Source organism: Dermacentor albipictus, chromosome 9 (genome assembly GCF_038994185.2).
Source record: "Dermacentor albipictus isolate Rhodes 1998 colony chromosome 9, USDA_Dalb.pri_finalv2, whole genome shotgun sequence".
NCBI classification, from domain to species: Eukaryota; Metazoa; Arthropoda; class Arachnida; order Ixodida; family Ixodidae; genus Dermacentor; species Dermacentor albipictus.
The window spans coordinates 4,604,718-4,624,861 of NC_091829.1; the positions used below are offsets into that span (position 1 = coordinate 4,604,718).

The window sequence follows — 20,144 nt, forward strand, 5'->3', positions numbered from 1 at the left end:
TTCTGACGCTGACTTCCGACACTATTATTAATGGTGATGTGTTCCTTGCACCGAGTGGTTACTGCTTTTCTGGTGGGCTTAGCCTTACTCCTAGCCTAGTACGTTTTCAGGACGGTAGAGCCTCAGTCGCTGTTCATAACCCTACTTCTTCGGCAGTTGTGCTCTCCCAGGGCTCTACTGTGACACGCTTTACTGACACCGAACCTCTTTCGCTGGTACCGCTTCACACCGAATCACCACCTTTGTCTACCACAACTGATTATCACACTGCTGCCGCTGCTTTAACGGCCGCGATAAATCCCGATTTGACCACTGCGCAGAAAGAAGACCTTCTGGCACTCCTGCACAAACACAGAGCCTTATTTGACGTCCACTCCAAGCTTCTGGGGCGCACTTCCGTTGCAGTACATCGCATCGAAACCGAAGGCAGTTCGGTTGTACGCCGCCGCCCGTATCGCGTGTCTTCCGCAGAACGGAAAATCATTGCGGATAACGTTGATGACATGCTCAAAAGAGACATCATTCGGCCATCCTCCAGTTCTTGGTCGTCTCCTGTCGTGCTGGTTCGCAAGAAAGACGGCTCCGTACGATTCTGCGTCGATTATCGAGCCCTTAATAAGATCACGCGCAAAGACGTATATCCGATGCCAAGAATTGACGATGCCATTGACTCCCTCCAGGGTGCAGAATATTTCTCTAGTCTAGACCTCCGATCCGGATACTGGCAAATCCCCATGCACGAAGCGGACAAGGACAAGACAGCCTTTGCAACGCCGGACGGACTTTACGAATTCAACGTCATGCCGTTCGGTTTATGTAATGCCCCTGCAACATTTGAACGCATGATCGACACAGTTTTACGTGGCCTTAAGTGGAAGACCTGTCTGTGCTATTTAGATGACATCGTTATTTTTTCTACAACTTTTAGTCAGCACCTTGAGCGCTTGGACGAAGTTTTCACTTGCATTTCCAACGCTGGACTCCAACTCAACACAAAGAAATGCCATTTTGCCAGAAAGAACATCAAAGTATTGGGCCATCTTATCAGCAAAGATGGCATTCGACCAGATCCCGAAAAGGTTGCTGCCGTGCATCGCTTCCCTCGCCCTGAAAATCAAAAGCAATTAAGAAGTTTCTTAGGCCTGGCATCCTACTTCCGCCGCTTCATCAGTCATTTTGCAGCCATGGCGTCGCCGCTACACAAGTTGCTCACTTCGGGCACTGCTTTCCCTTGGACAGATGAATGCGAACTTTCTTTCCAAGCCCTCAAGCAGGCATTAACCAGTGACCCTGTCCTCTGTCACTTCGATGACAACGCACCAACTTGCTTGCACACCGACGCTAGTGGCCATGGGATCGGTGCTGTACTTTTACAGCGTGATACCACCTCACGAGAGAGAGTTGTTGCCTATGCCAGTCGCGCACTAACACCTGCCGAAACGAATTACTCGATCACAGAACAGGAATGTCTCGCAGTTGTTTGGGCGATCCAAAAATTTCGACCATATCTTTACGGACGCCATTTCACGGTCATAACCGACCACCACGCCTTATGCTGGTTGTCGTCAATCAAAAATTTGTCCGGACGACTTAGTCGCTGGGTGGTACGCTTACAAGAGTACGACTTTGACGTTGTCTACAAGTCTGGGAAAAAGCATCAAGATGCCGACGCTCTCTCTCGCTGCCCGCTGCCATTATTAGCTTCGAGTACACCTCTCCATTGCTCGCCACTTGATGAGACTAAGTCGTCACTCCCGTTATTACCGTTATTGCCTCTCACGGTTACTGACACGTTATCTTCCAATCACCTCACTCACCTCGACTCGTGTCAACGTTCTGACCCCTACTGCGACAGCATCATCCAACGCCTGTGCGGAACTACATCTGCACCAAATGCCAGATTACGTCGACAACTGCGACTATTTAAGCTTGACAACGATGTGCTGTACCGCTACATATACAACTCCGACGGACACAGCTGGGTACCTATTCTTCCACGCTCGATGCGCACACAAGTCCTTGAAGCCTTGCACGACGACCCATCTGCTGGCCATTTGGGATTCCACAAAACATACCACCGCGTTAGGAGCCGTTTCTTTTGGCCAGGCATGTCTACCTTTGTGGCCAAGTACGTCGCTTCTTGCGTTCAGTGTCAACGGCGGAAACGACCGACTTCGCCTCCTGCTGGGCTTTTACAGCCCATCCCATGTCCCGAGACACCGTTTGCCATCGTTGGGATAGACCTAGTCGGCCCCCTGCCCATAACGCCAGCGGGTCATCGATGGGTCGTGACAGCTGTTGACCAGCTCACACGTTACGCAGAGACCGCTCCTCTACGCTCTAGTTCAGCCTCCGACGTCGCCACCTTCTTTCTAGATGCCATTGTGCTGCGCCATGGTGCCCCTCGTGTACTGTTAAGCGACCGCGGCAAGACTTTCATGTCAACAATGCTCGCAGAAGTACTCGGAGCTTGTGGCACAGTTCATAAGACGACATCCGCATATCACCCACAAACAAATGGCTTAACCGAGCGATTTCATCGCACACTAATAGATATGATATCGATGTATATCGGGCCAAACCACGACAATTGGGACAAACTTTTACCTTTCGTGACTTTTGCTCACAACACCGCTATCCAACGAACTACGGGATACTCACCTTTCTACCTAGTTTTCGGCCGTTCACCGACATTCACCATCGACGCCGCTTTCTTCAATGCTCCAACTACCACCTCAGACAGTACACCCGAACAGTTCGTTTCGAGACTTGAGGAATGCCGTCAACGTGCTCGTTTCAACACAGAAGTCAGTCAGCTAGATCGCAAGCAACATTACGACATCTCTCGTCGCGACGTCTCCTTTCGTCCCGGAGAGGAAGTGCTTCTTTGGACGCCCATTCGTGCACCCGGTTTGTGCGAGAAGTTTGAATCCCGCTTTCTTGGACCCTATATTATTAACGAACAAACATCCCCCGTGAACTATCGCGTTACTCCCGTAGACGTTTCTTCCGACCATCGTTGTCGTGGTTCGGAGATCGTTCACGTTTCGCGCCTAAAACGATTCGTTCGGCGTTCCCCTCCTGGCTAAGTCGCGGCCTGGCTGGCCGCTTGCGCGTGCGGGGAAATTAGTGTGAGCATTATTCATACGCTTCATATTCTCACCTGTACATACTCATCATCACCGTTTTGGGGCCTGGTGGTGGGGCTCTGTCTCGGGAGAATAAAGAAGAGACTGGCTGCCTAAACCTCGTCTCACAATATATATATATATATATATATATATATATATATATATATATATATATATATATATATATATATATATATATATATATATATATATATATATATATATATATATATAGTGAAATGCCGGGACGACCCGCGGAGGAGGTGATGCAGGCATTAGGCACTCCCCATTCGTGGGCCGATCCCGAAGTTAATGCAATTCCCGGCCCAACTGCGGCGGAAGTGAAGCAGGCGTTGAGCGCGCCGCATACGTGGGTCAATACCGAAGGTTGTGCAATACCGGGCCGACCCGCGGCAGAGGTGAAGCAGGCGTTAAGCCGTGGGCCCATCCCCAACATTTCGAAGGGCGCGCTACAGGTTCCCGAGTCCACAGGGGAATGTGCCATTGAGCTTGGACCCTTTTTGCGCTATCACCAGGATCGGCCTACATGATTTCTTCTGTTGACGGACGCCGAAAAAACTACGGAAGGTTAGTCGTATACAGCGTTCGCTGTAAAAGGCAGTAAAATGTTGACCGCCGAATAGATTGATTTGTCGGCGCTTTAGGAATGCGTGTGAGAAGTGGGGGCGTTGATATATATATATATATATATATATATATATATATATATATATATATATATATATATATAAAGAGAGAGAGAGAGAGAGAGAGTTTCGCCGGGAAGGCGAAGGAGTATTAGTGATATAATAAAGTTATTACACGAAGGAAAACGTTTACTGTATAAATCCGTGCAAGGGCCGCACCCCCAACTTGACAGACGATATTTTTTAAAAAATCTAGCAGAGGAGCAATTGCTTCGGTGCGCTCAACAGCGGATTTTCGCGCGCAGCGTACTTTCGCGCGTCGCTACTAATACACGTACTTGAAAAAATGAGGCCAAATGGCCCGGTCGCATGTAAGGCTCGTCATAATAACGACAAAACAGTGCAGCCCTGACACGAGTTTATACGTTATATCGGCCATATAAATTAACATTCACTCACTAATCAAAAAATAACAAGCATATATAGTGTAATGCACGGACCATGTAAGCCTGTGAATATCTCACTGGATGACTGCGCGCACTCGCTGTGACAACGCTGGCATCATGAAGAACGGCGGGTGCGAACGGTTCGTACAGCCGCGCGATTCACCGCAACTCCGCAAATTAGAGTCATTATCATCATCTGCCTATATTTATGTCCACTACAAGACAGTCTCTGTCGGCGATGTCTCCAATTACCACTCTGTCGTAAACCTTTTCCCCTCCCCAAGTGTATATAGGGTATAGCCAACCGAGCACGTCCTTGGTTAACCTCTCTACCTTTCTCTCTCTATTTGTCTTAGACTACTTGGTCTGCAACACTATAGGGGTGCTGAAAGGTAGCCCAAGAAGGAATACAGAGCGCATGAAGTTAGCAGCCATCCCTGCTCGCCCTTAACATTGCACGCACCAACAATTAGATTCGGCCCGCGTAAACTTATTTGGGAAGCTTTCATTTTTCGAAGCGAGACCAGGATGTACTGGAACGTGCACTTATAAATCGGAGTAGAACAAGGAAGAAGCATGTGCTCGCTGCGGTAAAGAAGCTAGGGAAATGATGGAGCATATTTCATTAAAATTTGAAGATATCTGCACAGCGGTTGACTTAGGCTCCTCTGGCTTCCTTGAAACCCTCGGGTTCAGCGAGAGCAGGGGAAAGCAAACATGTCCGCAGTAGGGATATAGTAAGAGGCGACTAGATTGGTGGAAGAAGAGTGGGAGACGACAAACAACGGAGACGTAAAAGAACGAAGTGCCCAATAGAGGTACAGAAAGTTTGGTGATGATAATTCTTCGCGTTTTTTTCTTTTAGGGAGGTAGGACATTAGGCAAAATAAGAAGAGTTTGGTGGCGCAACCCAGCGCCCCGTTTTAAAGGGGACGCTCATCCATCCGCGGCGGCGCCGGCCGAGCGGTGGAAAGAAAAATCCAGAAAGCTCGCCTTCGGGCGTAACTTTCGCTGCAAGCGTTTCCCGGTGAAGATTATACGGTCGCATAAGCTGTAGTTGCCGGTAAGCGGTAACTGTAGCATACGAAGCCGTGAGTGACGTCACTACACTTTCACATATAAAAGAAGAACCCGGCTAGCCACTGATTTCATTTGTGTTGTGATAGCGCTATGGAAAGGCCACGCATAGTTAAGACTCGCGAAGAGCAGCGTGAACACGATGAGCGGCGACGGGAACAGCAACCTCAATATGCACAACGGCGTCGTGCTCAGGCTCAGCAGGACTCAGTTCAAGACTGTCACATTGGTCTCGGATCAGGTGATACCACAGCTTTGATGGCCAACCATCTCCACGGCGTGGATGTACAGAACGCGTAGTTAAAAAGGGAGGTACAACACCAGGGGGAAAGAATCACGCGGTTGCTGCGGCAAAGCTAGGGAAACGATGAAACATGCTTTATGCATATGTGAAGTTATCTACCCGGCCGGTGGTTTAGGCTCCGCTGCAGCCTCCTTGAAGCCCTCAGGTTCAGGGATAGCAGGGGTAAAGTAAACACTGTCGCAGTAGAGATTAGTAAAAGGTGATTGGAGGTTTGGTGGCAGAAAAGAAGGGAGACCATGAGCAACGGAGGCGTACAAAAACAAAGTACGGTCGAAATCACGGCACAGGCACCTGATAATTGAACAAAACGACGCGAAACCGCCATCCGCTATTGTCCTAAAGGGCATGTACCCCTCCAAGGTGCATGGAGTGTGCGATAGCGGGCCTATTTATGTGGTGTTGTTGACCTGCACGTGTTGACTTGAACCGTCACCAACACTGCGCGACAACGCCTGCGCGTTTTCACTCTTCGAACAACAATATGCCGCAAGCTGCCATCACCGCCGTGTGCGACCACACAAGCGTGCATGCTCACCTGTCGTGCGGGGGCGGTGCGTACGCGGGCAGCAACGCATCGGCCACGGCGCCGTACAGGAGGCCATCGCAGACGCCCACCAGGTTGGCCAGGGCGTTCGAGGCCAGCAGGGACGCCAGATGCGCGGGAACGCGGCGCCAGAAGTGTGCCACGCACTGCAGCACGCCCGCTAGCGGGGGCTCGTGCGGCTGCGTGCATTCGTCGAGCAGCCGCTGGCAGTGGCCCCGGTACATGGCCACGAAGCCCGCCAACTGCTCGGCGTCGGCGCCGACCGGCAGAAGCAGCTCGCGCACTCGCGGGAACTCCGGCAGCACGAGCCGCGAAGCCGGCGGCGGGCCCTGCTGCGGGCGCCGGTGGCCGGCCCTGCGCGTACGCGGCTGCTGAGCGCTGCGGCGGCGGCGGCTTGCCCACTCACCCCTTGGCGTACGGAGGCTCGAAGTAGAGCGATCCGACGCGCACCGCGATGCCGTAGTAGTGGTAGCGCGACTGGCCGCGGGTGCCCAGGCGCCGCGTGGTCAGCTGCGGGAACTGCTGCCGGATGATCTGCGTGAGCCACCGTCATCATCAGTCGCTGTTAGCGATATGGGTGCACGACATGCAACGTGCCTTTCCGAAGCTGGCGGCGTTCACGGGCTGCATGGCGTTGCGCGCGCAGAAGTCGACGTAGTGCAGGTACAGCGTGTTCCTGGGGATGCACACGCCCTCGGCCACCTCATAGTTCTGCTGCAGCCTGCGACAGCGGAGCTGCGTCAGCGGAGGGCCCGGAGGCTCCGCGGTGTCCCTACCAGAGCAGCGTGGCGGGCGTCGAGTGGGGCCGCAGCCAGCCCCACTCGCTCTTGACCGGTCGGGAGTCGTCCTGCATGCTCGTGTGCGAGCCCGACACCGCAGCCCGCGCGCGCAGCCCGAGGCCACGCCCACAGAAGGAGGCCCCGTCCCGCCTTCCGCCGGCGTCGCCCCGCCTACGCCATAACTGAAATATTTGAATCGCCTATTGAAAGCGGGGATTGTGGCGGTGCAGCTGAGCCGTACTTTGCATGCGTTGCCGGTCGGTTTTGCTGTTGAGAGCAAGCGGCTCTGGCCCCTCAAGGGCGCTTGATGCAGCTGCTACCAAGCAGTGGACTGAACGATCGAGTGTTTTTTTTTTTTTTTCAATCGTCGCACAATCAGTGTCCAGTGAGTTAGAGTTACGCGTCTGCCTAGTTGTGACGTGACTCGTTCTAACATAAACAACAGAGAGCGTTTCCTCGTATGTAAATTTAGTAATTGTCGACCACGACTCTGCAATTTGTATCTCAAGTAGTTTTCTACCTTGTAACACAGACAACGACTGGACAATGCACATAGATAACACAAAGCGGTTGGTGTTGTCTAACGTGCCTTGTCCGGTCGTTCTGCCTGCGCTGCAACAAAGTAGAAGGTGCCACGCAACAAGCCCTTATATAGCTACTCTCATTGCAAGTAGTGTCCGCCTCATTCAAGCAACATTGTTAACGCCAGAAATGTAATATCTGAAGGAGATGCTTAATTCATACATATAAGTAACGCTGTATATTGTCACGTAAGTGCTGACAGGAAGGCGGAAAGGCAAACGTTAAACACGAAATGAACGGATACTCTTATCGGCCTTCTAAATGAAATAAAGTACAGCGGCGACAGCAAGAACGCATGCAGTCGTCGTCGAGTCAAATGTCCCGTCTGAAAGTCGTCATTGCACATTGTAAATTTAAAAACGCGCGTCGCCAACTTTGCCTGTTCAATATTATCGATTGCCGTTAGTGGCGACAGACAGAAGACTTTCCCATTGTTTGCGCACAAATTTCGTTAATTATGTTGCTATCCTCTAACCACTGGTACTGCTACACTTATTCTGGCATGGCGCTTTTTGGCCATACATGGCCCTTGCGCCACTAAACGGCACGCCTTCTTTCATTGCTACACTTATTGAACTCTCTTTTGTACCTTGCAAACGTTTGACGACTTAGCGGGAACCTCGTAGAATGCAGTGCTGCAACCGTGTCATCGTCACTACTGAAAGACCAGTCAAGTGCACGGAAACGCTAGTTACCTTTATCACGTAGAGAGCTAGCTGTTCCGGAATACAGATGGAACACTTTTCAGACTTGCCTGCCGGTGGCACCTCGCTGCTTATCTACAGAGCGCAACATTATAGTCCCACCGTTAAAGCGCGCTTTGCCAGGAATTGATTACCTAAAACCGTGGCACGAGATCGTGTGCATCTAAACCGCAGCGCGCTCTCTCTTGCGACTACACTCGAAGTAACTGTTTCCGGTATACGCTGGCGGTATAGTTGGCGTGCAACAAGACAGTATCTTGCAAGTGGCACGGTTCATGTGTCCTATAATGCATGCTTTCATGTACGGTCGCTACATAATAAACCAGACGAATTGAAGCATTCTTTTCGACAGTTCCAGTCCGTTCTATCACATTTGCCACGCATACACGGTGCGTTCGCGCACTGCGAAAGCAGAACCTTCGCAGCCGCGACTTTCTTTTCCTGTAAAGCGTGCACCACGGATGATGAGATGCAATCAGGAGAAGCTGAATCCTCAAACTATGGCAGTTGGAACGCATTGACCGAGATGACTTCCGCAGTAGAGATTTGTGCATTCTTGCTAACTAAAAACTAGAACGTGAATCATTAGAAATGTCCAAGTAACTTAGAACTGTGCGGCTAGTGTTCTCTAGACCTCCCATCTGGCTTGTGCGATTCGGCGCGCTTGCCTCGTGTCGACGTGGCACTCTCTACTGTATGCGGCATACCTGTACATGCACGCAAACACACTAAATGTTAAGTAAAATTGGGCAGGCTGTATCAGGGACGCAGTGGGTTCTTGCATGTGCTGTCGAGGGTGTGTGGGAACTAGAAAGTATACAACGTAAACAAGCGCACAGGTTACATTTATTCTCGCATTAGAAATCTTGCATGCCTTCTCCACTTCTGCACTCACTGAATATTCTCTCTCTTACATGTCTTGACTAGTGAGCGTATTACGGTCTAATTTTGCAATGTTTGTTTTGCAAACGGGGTGCCGTCCCTATTGGTGACGCCCGAGCCCGGCGCACCCCCATTTGGTTGGGGCCTGCGCACCCCACGGATACGCCGTGGTCAAAGGGGTTGTCATGCTGCCCGAATCTCTTCACGCCATCTCTGGACCGTACGTGTCGAACGCAGGGGGGGGGGGGGGGGGGGAGGCATAGTCAAGCAAGCGTGGAATTTCTGCAAAAATATTGCACACTTGTAGGCCCTTCACATCTTTATTAGCACAGGTTTGAGTTTGACGAATTACACGTATACTATGGCTGAGTGAGCACGCTACTCTACGAGTGAGAACGCTACCGCTCGGACCGACAAGCGTGTTCTGCCGCGCTAATATGAACGCCGAGCGAGAGGCCAAATTTAGCTCCGACTGCGTCAACAGACAACGATGCTATCTGTGCACGTGACAGCTGCATGATCGAGGTCTTTCCGCCTCACATATTATACCAAAGCAGGGCGCCTTGGCAGTACTTGTTGCGAAGATGTAAGCGATATTATAGTACGTGTTACGTGCGGTTCTAGCAAGCGAACCCTCCGACCGAATTCAAAACATGCAAATTAAGCGATTGCGTAGCTTGGCGAAAGGCTCTTCTTGCTGGGCTAGAACTTGCGTCGACCCGATACGAAGGGGAAAGCCACATTATCATCGTCATCATCGCGGCCCACTCAAGAGGACGCGTTTCTACCAGAAAGCATAGCATAGTGCATAGCGCTCGCCGCCAGCATTCCCCGGTGAACATTGCGGTTACATAAGCTATAGTTGCCGGGAAGCGTGAGAAGCAGTCAGGCATCTTTGAATGCTATCGCTTTCCACTCTTAAAGGCGATGCTTAAACGTACTCAATTTTTTTTCTTCTGTTATTGACGACGATGCTATTCTGAGGTTCCCCTAGGAAACCCTCTTCATTACTACCTACCTTGGCCTCCTGAGCGCCCGTGCACCCCTCCCCCCCAAAAAAGAAGCAACTGCGCGACCAGCAAGTCGCCAGCCCACTTCTCGTCAGCCTGTAATTGAAGTGGATCCAGCCTCGTTGAAAACCACCATACCTTCTCACAATTTCCTGTTTACTTCTACATCATCAAAACCTTTATCTCGGCTCATTGCCCACGTAGCCTCATTAGCAGCCACAACGGCTATTTGTACGTAACTGTCACTTGCAGGCACCGTTATTAGATTCGTCGGACGATTCCACCGCTGTCAACCAGATGTAGGAGTCGTCGGACGATCTCGCCGCTGCCACCATTTGAAGCAGTTGAAGGACGTAGAGAGGAACTCGATGAACAGGATTTATTTACATTATTTACATCTTAGACAAGACATACATCGACAGTCTAGCGTGACTCCCATATGGGGCCCGTAAGACTAACATACAGCAAACAGCTTACGAGCGCACAGCTCACGAGTACATTTCGAGCACTCAGCTCACTAGTACATCTCGAGCACGACAACGAGCACACTCTAGCAGCAGAAAATCGCTGCTTATGAGCTCTCCGCTCGACGTCACAGTTCGACGTCATTGAAGATGACCCGCCCTTTTGTAGGAGGATGAGGGCTGTCGACTTGGAGGAGGAGGAGGGCTAACATACACGTGCCGCACACACACACTGGTGTAAAGGTCCGGAGCCGACCTCAGAGGGGCTTCGTAGAACTCTGCTCCGTCCGGGTGGCGCGGCCGGGTAGCACATTGACTGGTGTCTCGAAAAGCTCATGGGGAGGTTCTGCCAATTACCTCCCCTCGAGAACTCCCCTGAGCTGACCCCGCGCCACGTGGCTGCCGGTTATCCGCAGTTCTCTGAAGTGCGCCCCGTCCCGGTTGCACTGGAACACGTGCAGCGGGCTGAAATAGCTGGCACCTTGTCACCTCGTACGGCCATTCCTAACTCCGTGAACACCACGATCTGCACCTGAGGAGACATCTCGCGCAAGTCGTCTACCCCCTTCGCCAAGTCGTGTCCCTTTTCTGTTTAGCACGTCATTTAGCCCAGCTGCTACTATCGTAGCAGCTGGGCTAAATGACGACAAGGTTGCGTCCGTGGTCATTTTCCGCGAACTTTCCTTTTGCTGACTCCATGACAAAACCCAATGTCCGCCCCGGAAATGTCCCTACCGCCATTCTTTTGTCGCCTTTCACCCTCTCCACAATTACCTCTTAACACCTAGCCAGGTTCGAGTCGCCAGCGGTTATCACCCTATCACTGTATTCTACTGGCGAGGCCTCTCCCTGCTTCCATTTATCATCCTTTTGCGCGTGATGTATAAGAACGCGCAAAAGCCTCGGCGAGCCGATCTTATCCCTGGCACGCGCAGGCCTCGGCGAGCTCCAACCCACGGATCATTTCGGGTTCTAGCTTTGTTGTCCACGTTGCCGCTTTGATGTGCTGAAGGCGCCGCCAATAATGCGAAATAATGACACTTCGTTACAATTAGTAAAGAACACGATTGAATAAACATAATTACGTCCAGCCGCCAACTTGTGACGCTAAGTTCAGCTCTATCGCACCCCGCGACTTCTGCAACATCAGTCAGAAATTCGCCTCTGAAGGTACGTCGGACAGAGACTTTCTCGCGCCGGCGGCGCTGGTGTCGAGTGAGTCATCGTCACCGGCGGCCTTTCACCCACTCTGCGTTCTAGATTTTCATTATATGCGGAGCGGGCTCTACTACGGTCGCTACTGCTCCCACAGAAACATCTGTGATGTTATTGACAAGGCACCTTGCCGTAAGGCGCGAGAAAGCTATGATCCACCACGACTGGGTAAGCACGAGCGCCACAGGTGCGAGACAGTCTGTCCGACACAGCGGTCGCCAATTCGGCCGTCAGTGCAGCTGCTTCACCTATTTTACCGCGCCGCAGTCAGCGTTCCGAGCGTAAACAAATGACTCCACTCCGCAACGCCGGCACGCCTAGGGACAAACGACTACATAAAAACCTCCTCCGTAAATATAGTGATAGGCAGAGTCATATATTCAAGGAGCAAAAGCCCCCAGATTTTCTCTCTCGCGTCCATATATGCTCGCGTCCACTCTTACTCGCGCCTGCGCAGAAACAGCTGGCGATCCCTCAAATGAACGTCTCGTGTTCGTGGCTACGTTTCTTCTTGCGGATAAAACCGTCGATAACAACGACCTGTACTGGGGGCAAGGAGTTACGGAGTCGCCATCTGTCGGAAGCGCCTCCCTTGCGTAGTATGAGGGATCACGCGGCGCGCTCCTCGTAGGTTTCGATTACGGCGCTCAATAAAAACACCACGCGGCAGCCTTCCTAGCCATTTATGTAGGTACTCTGAAAATGAGGGAAGTTTTTGACAGTCGATATAATAATCTTGGGCAAACTGGAAGCACAGAATCGTTTACAGACGCTGTCTCTTTACCGAATACGTATACAGTAAATTCCATGCGCGCGGTCGCCGTGATGGAGTCTCCCGAACCGGCTTCTTGCGTGAAAGGTAGGCAAACGCTGAGAGTAAGCTATGTGAAATTTGTTCTTATAGTGGGCTCTCTGCATAACCAAATGGGGCATAACAGAATGAAGCCTCAATGCAGCAATCGCACGGGTTCGTAACGACCGATTGCGCGTCTGCATGCATGTCCGCGCACAATGTATTGCTTTCGCTGTGAGCGCGTTTTCGCACCGTGCCGTGAGCTTTAGGCTGCAGCATGTGAGCATTTGACAGCACACTAGCAACCATTGTTGCGTGGACGCTATCAGAACTGCTCAAATATAATTTCGTTATAGAGACTTCGACGACTACGGTGACTGTGATGTGCCGTCGCGACGATTCAATTTATTTTTGCCTTCTAAATTCTTGGACATTTCAATATTATTTCTCAAGTTGCGTCGCACTATATGTCTAGCGGTCTTGTCAGCGTGCGATTTACCTCCGCTTCTTTTTCGTAATCCAGTGCTTTAATTCATAACACAAACATGACCATATTGCATGCCTTCTATAATGCGCGCTTTAGCGCTCCCTTTCCGTTCCAGTGAACTTGCCAGTATTTAGCATCAACAAGTTCATAGACCAAACCGTCATGACATTAGCCGGGCAGCGGGCGCGGGCGAGCGTCTGAGTGCGCGTTTTTTGCTACTCACCGAACATCGCGCAGTCCCGGCGCCGTAGCAGAAATCTTCCTCGCGTTTGTGCTTGCTGCATACCCGTGTTGTAGCCGATGGCTGTCTGCCGGTTCTAAGTTTCGCCAGCCAAGCTTCACGCAGCTCCTTGCCCTGCGGCTACGTGCAAGTAAGGCTGACACCGGGCTCCGTTGCGTAGGTGCGGCACTGCGGCACCAAGCAGTAGCCTGCCATGCTGCACGCCTCCAAATGCAGCCACTACCTATTATAGTACTTTTAAATGTTCTCAAGCGCACACCCCAAGGCGGGAAAACCTCCCCACTTAATCAGAAGCGCGGCGCGGGTGGGACTTAAAACTTTTGTTTTCAGCTCGCTTCGGCGCTTCCGAAGCAGCCGACGCGGCCGCTGTGTCCACGTGATCCCTCATGCCACGTCACGCCGACGGTGGCGCCAGCTTTTCCAGTGGTGGAGCTCGCCCCCAATAGGGTTGCACACACATTCAGTGCCATTCCACTCTGTGAAGGTGGATCACCATCGAAGCTGTGTATAGTGATGACTATATTGGTTTAACATATGGTAATTACTATTAGAGCGAAGCTGCATATGGCTAGGTTCTGGAAAAACTTGCACGCATCTATCGAGCCTTTTAGATCGAGAATTTTTCCCCATACGCATGCTGCAGGCTGATCCCGAAGATAGTACAATACCGGGCCGACCCGCGGCGGAGGCGAAACAGGCTTTAAGCACTTCGCCAACTTGCAAACATAAGTTTAATATCGCAAGTCCAAATACACTTTGACCACGAGGGCTGCAATGTGGGCTTGTTGGTAATGTATCTTCAAGGGGAGTACGGTAGGGTGATTAAAAGACGGGACAAAAGAAGACACATAGGGACACACACAATGTGTGTGTGTGTGTGTCCTATGTGTCCTATGTGTGTGCCCCTATGTGTCTTGTTTTGTCCCGTCTTTTAATCGCGCTACCGTACTCCCCTTGAAGACACTTTGACCGACGTCGGCCATGTCTATAGTATATAGCTTTCAGAGGGAATTTGTGGGGAACCAATTTTGCGTGACCTGTGTTGTGTGTGACCGCTTGTGGTTTTCGAGTGACCTCACAACCATTATTGCACTGCAGGACGTCGACCAACGCACAATGGCCTAGGCTACGGCGAAACAGTGTGTGCCCTCGGAGTGCGGTGAGGTGCGTTTTTGTTCTACGTACGTGCCGGGATTCGTTAGTAAAATGTGTCGTGCCTCGTTTTGCAACAATACATGGCTATAGGTATACACCCCGGTGCCTCATAATCTTCCGAGGCTCAACATCGTGGAGCAGCGACTAGTCGCCTTCCATTTATGTGCATACGGCGTTTGACGCACGGCAATAGACAGTTCGAGTTCACCATTAAGGGGTCCACATATACAGCTTCGCTTCATCCAGCTTCACAGAGTGGAATGGCAGCGAATTTTATTGACTGAATAAAGACACATACATGACTTCGTGATTCTACCGTCTGTAAGACGACGCCTGGTGCGAAGACAGAGCCCTTGTATTACAACGCAACCGCGCGAGCCAATCAGTCAGTCCCAACCAGACAAAACGATGATGATGATTATGAGGATGGCTATATACACATGAAGACGATTATGAACTACGCATTTTGGGCTCACACGTCTTTTATTTTGTTTTGTTACAATAGTGATCATCGCTTTATGGTCACTATGGTACACGGCCATGGGCTGAACGACGATGCTGGAAATATTTTTAGCAAACGTCAACCGATGACGCGTAGCTGGTACCTTGACACAGCACTGAATGCCGAACCTATCCTCCTCGCGGTATTCGGGGTCCCGAAGGTCATCGCGCATACGCTCGTCGTCGGTGGCCTCCTTCCGCCGCCGTGCGTTTCTTCACGGGCACGCTGCTGTTCTTCATCGGATGGGAAACGGCTACACGACGGTCCACTCCCGTCGACCGACTCGCGCCCGCTCACGCCGTCGCTCTTGGAGGGCACGCTGCTCTTCCTCGGTGCGCACCATACGCGTCCTAGCCATAGCAAGGCCAGAACGCAACTGCTGATAACGACGCGCGACGTTGACGTCACAGTAAAGAGGCGTGCACATAACGTCGGACTCGACGCGCCTTTAGCGTTTATAGTCAGACGTTATTGGCGCGCGGGCAAGTGTCGCTCGACGCCGGGCACGTCAGAGTGCTGGACTTAGCTATATATCGATTTCTTCGTCAACGCGAACCTCTTCTACACACGCAGGAAAAACGGGTACCTAGCTTCGCTGTAAGAAGTCGCAGTTTCGCCAGAAAGGCGAAGCATTGATTGCGATAGCAAATTAACACACATCCATTCGAAATAAGGATAGCACTTTCATCGGCCGTATCAACTTGCAAACTTGCTGACTAAATTAACAAGCATGGTGTCAGCGCGCACAGCAACGTAACCACGTCACACTCGATGACCGCGGGCATTCGCTGTCGAAACGCTGGCGTGAGCAAGCGCGGCAGCAGCAGCGAGCGAAATGACCTTCGCGCCGCTTTTCAAAGCGAACTGAGCGCCGAGAGCACACAGCACGCTTAAAGTTACGAGCCGTCGACGCACCTATAGACTTCGCCCCTACGCAGATCGCTCTCAAGATACGACTGCGCGACCCTGCGCAGCCTCCACGTACGCAGTTGCAGTCGGAGCAGAACGGCGCCCGCCCCCCTCCCCCCCGGTACCTCGCATCGTTGGGTGCTTCGCGCGCGACGGAAGACGATGCGCTTCCTTCCCGTTCTTCTCCCTTTCGCCCGGGTAAGATCGAGCCGCGATCGTTGGTTCAACTCGCACGCTTTCACTCGCGCATACGTCGTAGGGCGCGCGACAATAAAATGTGCCCTTTAACTTCATATGGAACAATACGGCGACGCCGACGACAGTAATGCGCCTGGAGAGCTATCGCAATAAAAGGACGTTGCAGCCACAGTTGCGGCAATGGGCTGCCAGGTGACCAGCTGTAGCACGTATAGGGATCCACATTGCATGCTGCCACGCGCTTTCACTTGTAAATGCGCCGCTTGGCTACAGCTAACAGCCAAAAGCTCTGTGACCGCTTCGACCTCCTCTCTTTTTTTTCTTCGTTGTCTCCCCCTCCATTTCCTTAAGGTATTGAGCCGAGCTCTCTAAAAGGTTGCAGAATATAGTGCTTCTTCTCCTTCACACTCAATCTGTCTCTCTCGTTCACTTTATTACCTTAGAAACCTCACTGTGTGGGTATTACATAAGAGATGGGTGCACAAGAATATGACAGATTGACCATATCTTGATATGAAATGAGCTTTTGCATGTTCAATGAAGGCTTGTGGATCGGTGATAACTACGATGTCGTAGGGAAACTTGTTCTAGTCTGCAGAGCGGTGAGATAGTACCAAATATTGTATCTTCATATGGAAGCAACCTACTCGTATTAACCAAAACGCAGCTTTCCAGCAACATTTACGACCTCGACGTTTTGTATATCTTGCCTAACATTGATCTATTCCGACAAGCCAGGCTACGTGTCAAATAAGGCGGTGTTCTTATCGCCTTAAACGGCGAGCTATCGTGCTGCCTCATCAACACATCACGTGATCTTGAAATCTTATGGCTCATCTGCCCCGCCGAAGCACAACTAATTCTTGGTGTTTGTTACAGACCATCCAACCATCGTCCCGATTTCCGCCGCAAACTGAACATCCCCAAGTGGTATCCTAATAATATTATTTATGTGGTATCGTAAAGTATCCCGAGTGGTATCCTAAAATTTATATACATTTTAATGCGCGCATTTTTCTCTTTGGATATTTTAATCACGCGATTATTGATTGGACTATACTTCATAATTAGCTACAGGCAACCCAGAAGCTACCGCATTCCTTGACTTTTCTCTGAACAACAATCTAACGTAACTGATAAAAGAACCAGCTCGAACCAGCTCATCAGTCATGCTAGACTGATGAACTGTAACGTTCTCATGTAGATACTGTAAATAAATCCCATATTCCCTTTTCTCGATGAGAACAAGTCTCTCCCTTCAACAATGTCCTCAGCGTGAATGAGTTGGACGACAGCATGGGCCAGCTACCATCTATTTCATGCCCGACCCCAATCCTTACACCACCCACCCTGAGGGCTTATCATCCATAAGTTACGTTAATGAGTTCAGTGACCACAAAGTCCATGCCAACTTTGTTTCACACCCTCATTTCGCCACTCACACACGAAATTTATTCGCTTACGAAAACGGAAACTACGCTGCCATAAACAACAGGGTACTTTACATAACATACGAGTTCAACTGGTTATCCTTTCAAATCAAGATAAATTATTTATTTGAGAAGTACAACTCAGTCATTTCAGTTTGTGCAAACCGTCATCATACATGGTTCACCAAGACCTTAGAACACTTGAGAAAAAAATAAAATCACCGGCGATTACGGTACGCCCTAATGCGAAATTTGAGCGCAGCTCTATGTGTTTTCATTTCGCGATATATTGGCTGGCATGGACAATCTGTCTCGTGCGGCACGTTGCGAACGGAGCGAAGTGTGGAGCGACTACCTCGCTAATCTGGAGATCGCGAGAGGCAGCGCGTGGGTGACGTATACGCGCGATTCGCGGCAGCCACCGCAGACGGACTACGCGCGCTACTGTGGCGCCATCTCGCAGCCATCGTCGGCGCACTGCGCTTTCCTTCTTACGCTTTCACCCTCCTCTTCCGCTTTCCCCCTGGCTTCAACGTCCGTTGCAGTACGTTCACGGAGGACTGCTCTAGGGGGCACCTCAGGAAGATCGCAAGGCATCCGGGTGGTTAGCTCTGTCACCTCCCCCTCCAATTTACCTCACAAGGCATGGGAAGATGCACGACGCAATAAATCAGTTTTATTTTCACGCAAACAAAAGATACATTAGTACATTTCATACAGATAAATTCCAGAACTCACCGAATACGTGCTGTGATAAAGCGCGCGAGCAATTCTGCTATTCTCCACGGCAAACTGGCTCACCTTTTCGCCAGTATATTTAAAATCCAAGTCCTCCAGCGGAGCAACAAAGTCGTCGTTTGCTTCGGGTGGATGCTGCGACTTGGTTGCAAAATAGGCTGAATTGTTTCTGCGCTATTTCTTAATATATACCACACATCGTCACCGGGAAACTTCCTGTAGACCTGTTCCAGGCCACGACGTCATGCAGATAGCTGCCTACCGTTGCCTACCGCGAACCTGATTTTATTGGTCCTGAGTCTTTTATCGTTCTACAGAAAGCCACAGATTATTGCGGCTACTAATTGAAGTGGCTCGACGAGGGGGGGGGGGGGATTGTTTTCTTCTGCACATGCGTCTGCGCGCTAGCGGCGTCATGGGTTTCCTGTTTACGAACATGAAGCTCCTTTATAGCATCGTGTTTTTTGGCACCATGATCTGTCTTGGAACAGTTGCGCAATGACCTTTGAATCGTCATGCAAAGCCTTTGTTTTCATTGTTTACGTTCGGTATACCTACACAGCTGGCTTCATCACCGCCGTGCGCAGTATGCACTTTCTGCGTCTCCAACCATATGCTTAATACTTTCACTGACAACAGCTTTAGCACATTATACTTACTGGCTAGTTTCCTGGTCCTTTTTCTCAACCGTGAATCCCATACACAGTAACCCAAGAGACTGCTTTCCTTCATGTTCTCCAGTATAGTATTTCGAAGCAGGTTTACTGAGCGCACATCAGTTATGAGCCAGGACAAGAGCTGAACCCGTCCGTACGTCCGTTTACAAGCATTGCGAACGAGACTCACGCAACATAAATAAAAAGGTGGCAGACTCGAGTGATTTTTTGAAGGCGCAATTACTGCGAATAGCAACCATTTTCTCGCGACTGCTTCCGGATCGGCTTCTTTTCGAACTGCGTCCTCTGCCTGGCGCTTCCGAAGAGTCTGCTGCAATTCTCTCCGGACCTTTTCGGCCAGCGGATGCGAAAGCCCCCGCCTCTCTATCTTCCGATCCGATAGCGAGGGTCTTTTCCTGTGGCGCCATATATTGGCCTCGAGCTCCACCACTGGAAAAGCTGGCGCCACCGTCGGCGTGACGTGCTAGGAGGGATCACGTGGACACAGCGGCCGCGTCGGCTGCTTCGGGCGCGCCGAAGCGAGCTGAAAACGAGCTTAAATTTCCTCGTACGCTGCGGTTTTCATTTAGTGGCGAAATTTTCACGCTTCGAGTGTCTCCTTTACAACGCTTGAAAGCACTACAATAGGTAGTGGCTGCCTTTGAAGGCGCGCAACATGGTAGGCTACTGCTCGGTGCCGCAGGGCCGGACGCACGTAACGGAGGCCGGTGTCAGCCTTATTCACACGTAGCCGCAGGACAAGAAGCTGCGTGAAGCTTGGCTCGCCAAACATAAAACCGGCAAATAGTCATCGGCTACAACTCGGGTATGCAGCAAGCACAGACGCGAGGGAGATTTCTGCTACGGCGCCCGGTCTGCGATGTTCTGAAAACGCGCACTGAGACGCTCGCCCCGAGTCCGCTGCCCGACTAATGTCATGACGGTTTGGTCTATGAACTTGTCGATGCTATAGATACTGGCAAGTTCAGTGGAGTGGAAAGGCAGCGGTAAGAAGCACATTTAAAGAAAGCATGGCATATGGTCATGTTTGTGTTATGAATTAATGCACTGGATTACAAAAAAGGAGCAGCGGGAAATTGCACGCTGAGAATGCCGATAAACATACAGTGCGACGCAACTCGAGAAATAGTATTGAAAGGTTAAAGAATTTAGAAGAAAAAAAGATTGAATCGTCGCGACGGCACATCACAGTCCCGTAGGCGTCGAAGTCTCTACAATGAAATTATTTT

At 50.8% G+C, this 20,144-nt stretch overlaps 1 protein-coding gene across 4 annotated transcripts in view; it reads right to left on the reverse strand.

Moving 5' to 3' along the window:
* LOC135906111 (regulatory factor X 4-like) overlaps positions 1 to 7,104 on the reverse strand; it is a 35,101-nt gene extending 27,997 nt beyond the window's left edge. For all 4 annotated transcript variants that reach the window (XM_070525664.1, XM_065437326.2, XM_070525662.1 and 1 more), the window contains exons 1-4: positions 6,926 to 7,104; positions 6,747 to 6,870; positions 6,556 to 6,683; positions 6,141 to 6,503 (exon numbers count right to left, since the gene is read on the reverse strand). In XM_070525664.1, coding sequence (XP_070381765.1) covers positions 6,141 to 6,503; positions 6,556 to 6,683; positions 6,747 to 6,870; positions 6,926 to 7,002 — 692 coding nt within the window. In that variant the 5' untranslated portion in view covers positions 7,003 to 7,104. The remainder of the gene's footprint in view (positions 1 to 6,140; positions 6,504 to 6,555; positions 6,684 to 6,746; positions 6,871 to 6,925) is intronic.
* Between the last annotated feature and the right edge of the window lie 13,040 nt (positions 7,105 to 20,144).